At 38.7% G+C, this 11,701-nt stretch overlaps 1 protein-coding gene across 1 annotated transcript in view; it reads left to right on the forward strand.

Annotated features, from left to right (window-relative positions):
- Positions 1 to 11,701, forward strand: part of LOC116094992 (uncharacterized protein C2orf16-like) — a gene marked incomplete at its 5' end in the record, with an annotated part of 22,852 nt that overhangs the window by 10,423 nt on the left and 728 nt on the right. Inside the window, 3 exons of the mRNA XM_031376437.1 lie at positions 3,528 to 3,609; positions 4,430 to 4,479; positions 10,087 to 10,207. Of these exons, the coding sequence (XP_031232297.1) occupies positions 3,528 to 3,609; positions 4,430 to 4,479; positions 10,087 to 10,207 (253 nt within the window). The remainder of the gene's footprint in view (positions 1 to 3,527; positions 3,610 to 4,429; positions 4,480 to 10,086; positions 10,208 to 11,701) is intronic.

An 11,701-nucleotide genomic window follows, 5' to 3' on the forward strand; every position in this document is an offset into this window, starting at 1 on the left:
TTTCTGATTTTGTTAATGTGAATACTGTCTCTGTGCCCTCTGGCTAGTCTGGCTAAGCCAGTTATTATCTAGTTATTAATCAGATATCTAGTTGATTTTCTCAAAGAATCAGCTCCTGGTTTGGTTGATTCTTTGTATAGTTCTTTTTGTTTCTACTTGGTAGATTTCAGCCCTGAGTTTGATTATTTCCTGCCATCTACTCCTCTTGGGTGTATTTGCTTTTTTTTGTTCTAGAAATTTCAGGTGTACTGTTAACTGCTAGTGTATGCTCTCTCCAGTTTCTTTTTGGAGGCACTCAGAGCTATGAGTTTTCCTCTTAGTACTGCTTTCATTGTGTCCCATAAGTTTGGGTATGTTGTGGCTTCATTTTCATTAAACTCTAGAAAGTCTAATTTCTTTCTTTATTTCTTCCTTGACCAAGTTATCATTGAGTAAAACGTTGTTCAACTTCCAGGTGTATATGGGCTTTCTATTGTTTTTATTTTTATCGAAAACCATCCTTAGACCGTGGTGATCTCATAGGATTCATGGGATTATTTCAGTCTTCTTGTATCCGTTGAGGCCTGTTTTGTGACCAATTATATGGTCAGTTTTGGAGAAGGTACCAAAAAGTGCTGAGAAGAAGGTATATCCTTTTGTTTTAGGATGAAATGTTCTATAGATATCTGTTAAATCCACTTGGTTCATAACTTCTGTTACTTTCACTGTGACTCTGTTTATTTTGTGTTTCCATGATCTGAACATTGATGCAAATATTGAAGGGGTGTTGAAGTGTCCCACTATTATTGCATGAGGTGTAATGTGTGCTTTGAGCTTTAGTACAGTTTCTTTTATGAATGTAGATGCCCTTGCATTTGGAGCATAGAGGTTCAGAATTGAGAGTTCATCTTGGTTGATTTTTGATGAGTATGAAGTGTCCTTCCTCATCTTTTTGATAACTTTTGGTTGAAAGTCAATTGTACTTGATATTAGAATGGCTACTCTAGTTTGTTCTTTGGGACCATTTGCTTGGAAATTTTTTCCAAACTTTTGACTCTAAGGTAGTGTCTATCTTTTGTCACTGAGTTGCATTTCCTGTATGCAACAAAATGCTGGGTCGTGTTTACATAGCCAGTCTGTTAGTCTGTTTTTATTGGGGAATTGAGTCCATTGGTGTTAAGAGATATTAAGGAAAAGTGTTGCTTTCTGTCATTTTTGTTATTAGAGGTGAAATTATGCTTGTGTGGCTATCTTCTTTTGGGTTTGTTGAAAGAAGATTATTTTCTTGCTTTTTCTAGGATGTAGTTTCCTTCCTTGTGTTGGAGTTTTCTACCTATTATTGTTCATATGGCTGGATTTATCGAAGAATATTGTGTAAATTTGTTTTTGTCATGGGATATGTTGTTTTCCCCATCTATGGTAATTGAGGGTTTTGCTGGGTATAGTAGCCTGGGCTGGCATTTGTCTTGTCTTAGGATCTGTATGCCATCTGCCCAGGATCTTCTAGCTTTCATAGTCTCTGGTGAGAAATCTGCCGTAATTCTGATTACTTGCCTTTTTTCCCTTACTGTTTTAAATATTCTTTCTTTGTTTAGTACATTTGATGTTTTGATTATTATGTGGCAGGAGGAATTTCTTTTCTGGTCCAAACTATTTGGAGTTCTGTAGGCTTCTTGTATGTTCATGGGCATCTCGTTCTTTAGGTTAGGGAAGTTTTCTTCAAGAATTTTGTTGAAGATATTTACTGGCTCTTTAAGTTGGGAATCTTTGCTCTCTTCTATAGCTGTTATCCTTGGGTTTGGCCTTCTCATTGTGTCCTGTGTTTCCTGAATATTTTGATTTGAGAGCTTTTTGCATTTTGTGGGGTTTTTTTGACTGTTGTGTTAATGTTTTCTAAGGTGTCTTCTGCCCCTGAGATTCTCTCTTGTATCTCTTGTATTCTGTTGGTAATGCTTACATCTATGACTCCTGGTCTCTTTCCTAGGTTTTGTATCTCCAGGGTTGTCTCTCTTTCTGATTTCTTTATTGTTTCTATTGCCATTTTTAGATTCTGGATGGTTTTGCTCATTTCCTTCACCTGTTTGATTGTGTTTTCCTGTAATTTATTATGAGATTTTTGTGTTTCTTCTTGAAGGGCTTCTAGCTCTTTACCTGTGTTCTCCTGTATTTTTCTTTGAGGGTGTTATTAATGTCTTTCTTAAAGTCCTGTATCATCATCATGAGAAGTGATTTTAGTTCTGAATCTTGCTTTTCCGGTGTGATGGTGTATCCAGGACTTGCAAGGATGGGAGAATTGGGTTCTGATGATGCCAAGTAACTTCGCTTTCTGTTGCTTATGCCCTTATGCTTGCCTTTCACCATCTGGTTATCTGTAGTGCTACCTGCCCTTGCTGTCTCTGGGACAGGAATCTGTCCCTCCTGTGATCCTGGTTGTGTCAGAACTCAGATTCTAGCTTTTTCTGGGACCCTGTGATTCTGGGATCCTGTAATCCCGAGATCCTGGGTGTGTCAGAGCTCCTGGGAATCAAGCTGCTTCTGGGATCCTGAAATCCTGGTATGACCAAGCTCCTGAGGTCCTCTGATCCTGGGTATGTTACATTGCCTGGGGTCAAGCTTCTGGATGTTGTGGGTGGGACTGGGTATGGAGCTAGTGCCCAAGGTCTGCTCAGGGCACTGGCTCAGACACAACATATGTATTTTAAGTAAACAAAATTGTTGTTTTGTTAACCATTCCTGGTATTATTTAGGGTTCCTTTCTTCTCCTTCTGTATTGCCTTCCCCCTTTCCAGTTAAATCTCTTCCCTGTTTTCTCATTATCCCTTCATAGCACCTCTTGTACTATTTCACTCCTCTCTAGATTTCCTCCTCCCACTATGTTCCCTTGTATTTTCCTGTTTTCTGAGGTTATAAACTCACATCTAAGGATTCAGATAATCCACAAAGGTATAACATGCAACATTTGTCTTTCTGGATCTGGATTACCTCACTTGGGATATTTCCTAGTATACTCATCCATTTGCTTGCAAAACTCATAGATGTAGCATACAGCTAGTAACTGATTACATATCAGAATTGTGAAGAGAAATTATTTTTAATGCTGTCATTTAAAGTGTTAAATAGGGGTCTAGAGACAAAGCTTAGCAGTTAGAGCACTTGATGCACTAGCATGGAGACTAGAGTTCAAGTCCCAGCACACACACAGTGAACCAGGGGGTCCTACACAAACCTGTAGAGTAATTGATGAAATGGGAAAGACAAGACTGACACTGGGGCTTACTAGCTCCCAAACTAGCCAAGAAAATGCAGGCCCTACTGTCAAGGAGAAACCCACCTCAAAGCACTAGGTGGAAAGTGATAATGGAGGAAACATGCTGCCCTCTTCTGAACTCTGCATGTGTGTATAGGACCATGCATCAACATATGTGTATACTATCAGAGAGATGCATGTATACAAGAAAATAAATCATTTGAATATGTTAAGTAATCTGTCAATGATACGGGTTTTTTAATTTTTTTTCTAAATTTTCACCCTTTATGACAAATACCAGATCTTCTGCAATAAGAGAAAGGACTGAATATTTATTGGCACTGGAACAGCGAAGAAATGAGATGTTTGATCTGAATGGGAGGGTAAGTGCAATACTTTCTACTTTCTGCCTCAAAGTTCTACAAGGTTTCATGTATTATTTATATTCTTTTAACTAGGCTTTCCTTTTGTGTCTTCTTTGCTTGTTTAAAATTTTAGTATTTATATGTATTCATGATTCTGACTTGGGGACGTCACCTTCTGAGCTGCAGTTTTCTGACATGTTAAGGAGGCTTAGACCGATTTATCTCTAAGGGCACACTGTCTTTGACGCTCTTGCATGTGTGTACAATATCAGAAATTGAATGTTACACTTGTAAGGTCGGTGAGAATAAAAAACAAACACAGGACTGAGGGACACTCTATAAATGTACAGGCTTTATTTGAGGAAAGATGTATAGTGGGAAGATCTCTAGTTCAAGAAACTAGAGAGCCAGCAGCCCTCTTACACACAAGAGTAGTTAGAGGGTAGGAAAGGGAGAAGGGGACAGAAAATCTTCCTTTTTGATGGGATTTTAGCCATTGCTAAGAGTAGCCAGTCAGGGTTCAGTTAAAGAATGTCGGGATCAGTATGCCTTGGCTAGCCATTACTGGGGAGTAGAAACAGTAAGAGAGGCAGGAGTCTAGAAAAGCAATTTACTTTAGTTATAGGGATAAACTCACTTCAGTTTGGGAATTGTCATGGTTAACCAAGGTGCAGAAGCTTTACAAAATGGCCAAGACCATAGTTAACAATATTAAGAACCAAGGAAAAGGAGAGAAAATTGTTTAAATGCTAAGACTTGCAATTTATATTTTAGAAAAATCACCTTGTGCTGAGTAATGATGTCATTTCAATAACTTGTCTCAACTTTTTCCATTTAGATTGAAGACAGCTACAGCAGTGCTGAAGAGAGTGACGAAAGTTTTGATAGGTAACTCTATACAGACTTTGTATAGTGCTTAGAGGAAAATATAAAAACTGGCGTCGAATATAAAATCAGCACATAGCCTTATAATCTGACTTTGAAAGCTCAACAATTTGTGTAAATAATCATACTCAGAATTAGAAAAGTTTTCATTATAAGTGCTTGGCTTGGTTTTATTTTTACTTCTGAAACTTTTATATATCATATTCTGATAATATATCTAAAATATCATAATTTTGCATCTAGACTGGCTATCTCTCTACAGGAATTATCACTGGTGAAATCAGTGCTCTGTGGATTTTTTCTTCATTTCAATTTTAAGATTTAAATCTCTTCTATGCAATAACAGTGTCTACTATAGACAAGCTAAATGAATATCAGCATACCGTTTTATTAGCAGTAGTAGCCAGACATTAGCCTGTGACGATATTGGTTCTGCATTTATTTACCCTTTTTTAGATCTTAGTTGATCTCGACTCCTGTAACAACAACAGGATGAAATGCAAACATAAGTAAAGCACTACTTCCTTAACGTGACTACCTGCTCTACATGTGGTGGGTAGTGAGGGTCACCACCACAAGTAGACCACAACAGCAGAGTTGAACATGCGCTCTTAGATTTTGTACTTTAAGACCACCACCCTCTCTGAAGCAAACAGAGATACAGGGAAAGGCCTATTCAGGGAGATGGTCAGGAAAAGAGGGGAACCATGGGCTGCCTTTATTGCTTATCTTCCTCTTCATAGGACAGGAAGAGAAGCCCTTATAAATGGAGACTAGCTGGCATAAAAGGGTGACTTCTACGTTTTCATTTAGTTTCCACAACTGCCTATGCCTATGTGTCTTGTGTTTCTAAAAAGGATTACCTTAGTTATGGGAAAAAGGCTAGTTTATGGATCATATATTTTGGCCTCATACAGTGGTATTTGGAGATGGCTCTATAAAATTCTACCAAAAATACCATGAGAATTTATATAAATGGGAACAAGAAATATGTTGCTATACTACCTTTGAAATGGACCTAACCAAAGGTACTTGTAAAATGATTGAAAGCTCTAAGTAAGTTCTTTTATATTCATGGTTTAATCTAGCCTTAAAATTCCTTTGTGGGTAAGATATTACCATTTCCATATTACAGAACAATAGATTGAAACTGAGAAAGGGAGTGGTTGTTTTTGCTAGATTCTGGTACTACTGGGAACCAAACCTAGGATAATGTGCACACGCTAAGTGAAAAGATATACCACTGTGCTATGCATGAGCTCGACTCCAGCCCAGGAAGGTGGTGTTTTGTTTTGTGTTGTTTTGGTTTTTAACTTCACCCAAATCATAAATCATACAACTAATAAAAGCTTGGAGGTACATTCAAACATAGTTTGTGTTTCTACAAAACCTATATGGGTATTTTATTGTCCATATTGACTTTCCACAGCTACAAGTACAGAGGAGGTTTGATTCTTGCAATACTAGAATGTTCATTATCTTTTGTTGCTTATCCAGTTACTATAACTGTAGGCAGTGGATTCAGTCTTGGTGGGTAGGAAAAGGATAACCACAACCAGGGAACAAGAGTGAAAAGAGGTTTATTATTTGAACAGGTAAGTGATGGGAAATGTTAGGGGTATCTTTGAGAGTACACAGCCTTTCTCAGTTCATGGAGAGTTCAGCTTTAGACAGGTAGACTCTTGGAAAACTCACCGTCTACCAAAGAGTTGTTTTCTAGTTTTGTCTTGCAGATTTGAAGAATGAAATTCCTGGGCCACGGGGTGGCAGGGGAGGATTTGACAGAAGTGTTTTATTGTAGCCTGCTTAAAATGAAAAAGGCATGGTTGTTATAGAGGAAGGGTGTGTCTCCAGGGATAAGAACCCATTGAGGTGCTACTCTGGAGATTATTTTAAGAACTTAGGACAAAAGCTAGTGTGAGGTATAGGGAGGGAAATACAACTGTCAGTCCAGTAAGGTGCCCAATAGGGGGTGTCTGGCAAATCTTCACAGTCTCAAGTCACTTCTTCCCACAGAGCTTCCAGGGAAGACTAAGAGATACTAAGAAGCCAGGAAATAGAAATCTTTTCTGATGTCCTTGGCCTCCAGAAAGGACATTCTCAGACCTGCTACTTTGGAGCCTAGCATATTATACAACATGTTCAATCAAAGATCATATATCATATGTTAAAATACAAAACAAAAATGCTTTCAAAATGTCTCTAGATGGAGAATTTAGTATAATAATAAGAAAAAATGTACTCAGGATCAACTGAAGTAAGTGAGGCACAGACTAAAAATTTCTCTAAAGGCTTCAGCTCAAGCAGTAGCTCAACAAACAGATTTGAATTCTAGGGTTATTTAAAGAGTCATTCAAAACATGAGTAGCCCTTTCACCACCACACACACATGGGAATTTGACCTAAAACGTGCTTGCCTGGCATCTACCATTACCTCACACCACACCTTAGTACAGGACTCATCCATAGTCTCCAGCTTGGTAGGTCGCATGTCCTGGTTTGCTTGGCTATTGTCTGCTAGAGTCTCAAATGCCTGAAATTGTAGTTTCACCCTAAGTGCCTTCTTACTAGATGGTTCTGGGGAAGTACCTACTTCCTAGATCATTCTAGCTGTTGGCAGAATATTGTTTCTTGCTGCTTGTCAGAGTCCGTTCTTTCAAAAACAAAAGCTGAACTACCTCCTTCTCTCTCTTGTAAGAGACCAGTTCCATCTTCAACACAACCCATACATATTTCTGCTGAAATTGCATTCTTCTCCCACTGTCCTTCTTTTTGGCTTCCACTTCTGTCTTTGTTCTTTGATTGCATTAGGCTAAGTAAAGTATATGTTGGTTTATTGTTTTGTTTTGAGGCGTGGATTGGTGGGTTTTTTATTTTGGTTTGGATTGTTTTTTGAAACGGTTTTTTTTGTTTTTTGTTTTTATGTAGGCCTGAATGTTCTGGAATTCACTCTGTAGATGAGGCTAGCCATGAATTAAAAGATCTGCTTCTCTCTGCCTCCTGAGTGCTGGGATTAAAGGCATATGCCACCAGTGACTGGTGCTATATTGTTAAAGAAAAAAGAGAGAAAGGAAACATTTTATGAGGAAACTAACATCAAAGTAGTAGAGTGCTTGCCTAGAAGAACTGAGTTCCATGACTAACACTGCAAAAGGAAGGGAGGGAGGCAAGGTTGGAGGGAGATACGTAGGAAAGAGGGGAGGAAGGAAAGTAATATTTATCTAATTATACATTGAACTCTCATCCCCTCCTCAAACACTGTTTAGTCCACTCAAAGCCTAAAAAGAATAATATTCATAACAATACAGAATGTGGTTACAGAAAGTACCTTGCTTATGCAGAACTACTGACTACAACAACTCAAGTAATAATATCAAAATAGCTACACAGCCTTTGGACATTTATTGTTTTATGACAAAGTGAAACTGCATATGATAAACCTTTTCCCTGAGACTATTTTAGCTACCCAGTAGAAAATTCCTTCTTAGACTTAGGGATATAGTCCAGTTGGTAGATTGTCTATCATGTTTTAATCCCTTGGTTCACTACCCAAAAATGCATAATACCGGGTTTACTGGCCTATGTCTGCAACCCCAGCACTCAGGAGGTAGAGGCAAAAGTATCCAAAGTTCAAGGTCATCTTTCAGTATATAATGAGATTAAAGCCAGCCTTGGATACCTGAGATGCTGTCTCAATTTTTTTTTTTTTTTTTTTTTTTTTTTTTTTTTTTTTTTTGCTGTATTGATACTGACACAAAGAGCTATTATAACAAAGCATAAACCAGACCCACTAGCAGCCATACATGAGGCCTTTTGCAACAAATATTGAAGGAAGCCAAACTGGCTTTGGTACTATTTCCTATATAACCAGGCTGCCCTTAAAGTCAAGATCCTCCTGCCTCAAATTTTGGTTTGGGGTATTTTTTGTATGTGCTACCACATTGCTTTCCATTGTGTTATTGTTGAGTGGGAGACATCAAGGTCTTGATATCATAGGATGGCTTCAACCTTCTATGTAGTCAGGCTACCCTTAAATGCACATCCTCCTGCCTCAATAAACAGGTTTGGGGGATTCTAGATATGTGCACCCACTTTGACTTTTTGGTCCTATCTTCATTTGGAATAATTATGGTACTAAGAATGGGACTCCAGTTTCACACAACCTAAGCAAGTGTTCTACCACTTTTCTGCACTCTCAACCCTCCAGCTAACATTTTTGTAATTTTTTTCCTTTTTGTTTAGCCTTGAGAATCATTTTATGAGTTAGAAAAATGACATAGAGATAGGGCAGACAAATTGTAAATATCAGCAGCTGCCAAGAGGAGGGAGATGGAGAAGCAAGAGAGAGGAAGTCCTTCTGTCTTTTAACGTAGAGTCCAAGGAAGGAAACTGTTCATCAGCTGCGTGGGGAAGAGTAGTATGTAAAGAAAGAATAAGAATGGCTAGACTGTCAGAATAGGCTTAGGAGTTTAACTACTCTTTAAAAAGTGATAGAAATGGGGAAAGGAAACGTTACACTTTGAAGTTGGGACTCAGAACTGTAGGTTGGTATAGTGGTATATATCAGCAAGCAACTGCTTTGGTTTGTTGGTTTGATTTGGTTTGGTTTTTTGAGACTGTCTCATATAGCCAAGGCTGGCCTCAAACTCTCTGTTTCCAAGGATATTCATGAACTCCTGATCAATCTGCCTCTGTCTACTGAGTACTAAGATTATAGGCACAGCTTTCATGAATTTTACTAAACTACAATTTTTATATTGTACAGTTAGACTACTCAGTTCTGTGGCTTTTAGTAGATGAAGATTCACTCTTCATCATGATGTAATTTTTGAACATTTTCACTGTTGGCCTCCAAAGTGCCATGCTCCTTTTGAGATGCTCCTCATTCAGTCCATTCTTTCCCCATGTTCTCTGCATCCTAGTCCAAGGCACTTACAAATGCATTTTCTTCCTATGGAAGTTTTGATTACTTTTGTTCCAAAATATACTACACTTAAGAGTAAAACTGGAGGGCTGGTGAGATGCCTCAGCAGGTAAGAGCACTGACTGCTCTTCCAAAGGTCCCGAGTTCGGATCCCAGCAACGACATGGTGGCTCACAACCACCTGTAATGAGATCTGATGCCCTCTTCTGGTGCATCTGAAGACAGCTACAGTGAATTGGGTCTGAGCAAGCAGTCTGGAGCAAGCAGGCCAGCAGAGGTCCTGAGTTCAATTCCCAGCAGCCACACACATGATAGCTCATGGCCTTCTGTACAGCTACAGTGTACTCATATACATAAAATAAAATAAAATGAAATAAAATAAATATTTTTGAACAAGAGTAAAACTGGATTCCTATCTAACAGGTGAAAACTCACCTAAAGATGTAAAGTAAATTGTTAGAGTTAGGAGTATAATTCAGTGATAAAGCACACACTTAATCCACTAGAGGCCTGAGTTTTCTCAACAGCAGGGAAAAGCCTGCAGACATACTCCCTGATTCAGAACATGGATCCTAAAGGGAGCATAGATGATACTTGAATCAGCCACTAAGTTGAAGGCCCCAACGTTGCTCATCTGATTAGAGGTCACAATAGCAACGTACTAATTATTGTGCTTTAATTGGCAGTTGCTGGAGACCTGAAGTTGATGCTGAATTTGTTGATGGTTCATATACCTCAATTAAGACTCTAACACGTCACCCAAAAGGAGTAAGACTGAACTTCGATGTTGGAGCACAAACTAACCGGGTACTTATAATGGAATTCCAGAATTGCTTGCTCACTAGATATTAAAGAAGCCGTGTTTATTTTAGGTCAACTTGAAATCAATAAGGTTATTTTTTACATATAGGAAAAATGAGAACCCCTTACTATACAAGGAAGCTTTTCCTCATTCATTTTTATATGTGTTTTTGATTTACCTTTGTCTACCTCTCTGTCTCTGTGCATCTAGTTCTGAGCCTGTCTCTGTCTCTTTCTCAGTCTATCTGTCTATCTAAACTATCATTCAGTGTGTGTGTGCACGCATGTGTGTGTGTGTGTGTGTGTGTGCGCGCGCGCGCGCGCGTGCGGGCACGCGCCTGATCCCTGGAGCTGCAGTACAGCCACATGTGAGTGACCTAATATAGGTCCTGGGAAATAACCTCAAGTACTACCTGCTGAGCCCTCTCTCCACACTGTTTTTCAGACAAACCTCAGTTGAAACACAAGTTTAACCCATAATCCTTTATAATTAAATGCACAACTGCATGAAGGCTGAGTATGATTCTCACAGAGAAAAGAAGACATGTTTACTAGGCTATGTACTCGAGCAATGAAGCAAATTAATACATGGCTAAAGACTTTTAAAAGGAGTTGAAATTAAAAGAATTTTCTACCATTCTTCCTTGAGCAATGAGCTGAAGTTAAGCAAAGTACACTAATCCATCTGGATTCTGATTATATTATGCATAGAAGTGTGTAACGCATGAATAAGGCAGGGTAGTGCAGGCAATCATGAGATCAAGGATATCCTCAATTACATATAAAGGCTCTGTCTTAGGAAAAAAATGTGTGTATGTGTGTTTCATAAGTGGAAAACAAAACATAGAAACTACCTCTATCTCAGAACAGTACTAATCCTTTCTGACTTGGGTTTTAAGATGATGTTGAAAAGGGAATGTATGAATGATGAGGAAAAACCCTCAGGCTTTGTGGTCATGTATATAAGATGAAAGTGGAATTAAGGCTGATGTAGGCAGCCTTTGAGGTACTCTCCTCAGATGTACACTAGGAAGACTCTGGGACCTAGGGATGCTCTCACATAATAGATTCTAAAACCTCTGATTATAGGGCAGGCATTTAAATTGGAGCATGTAGAAGTAAGCCTATCATTCATTCTACAGTGAAAGATGTCACTGCTTGGTCTTTGTAGTAATATGCTCTTCCATTAAAGGTCTAGGATTCTGCTGTTTAGCATGGGTGAACTAAATAGTGATCTCAGGGGTAGGTAGACCAAGGATCAGGCACACCACCCATGATTTTGGAGTCTCGAGGATTGCTGGTGTACATTCTCCAAACTTAAACAGACATGAGCCCCTCTCAGAGTTCTCAGAGTCTTCTCAAAGCTTCCTAGTAAGCTCCTTTTGTCTTTTTCTGGTGCCTTGAACTCACTTTGTAGCCCAAACAGATTTCAAACCTCCATTACCTGGATTTATAGGTATATACCAACAGGCCTGCCTGCTTGATTGCTTCCTTCCTTCT

This window comes from Mastomys coucha, chromosome X (genome assembly GCF_008632895.1).
Source record: "Mastomys coucha isolate ucsf_1 chromosome X, UCSF_Mcou_1, whole genome shotgun sequence".
NCBI classification, from domain to species: domain Eukaryota; kingdom Metazoa; phylum Chordata; class Mammalia; order Rodentia; family Muridae; genus Mastomys; species Mastomys coucha.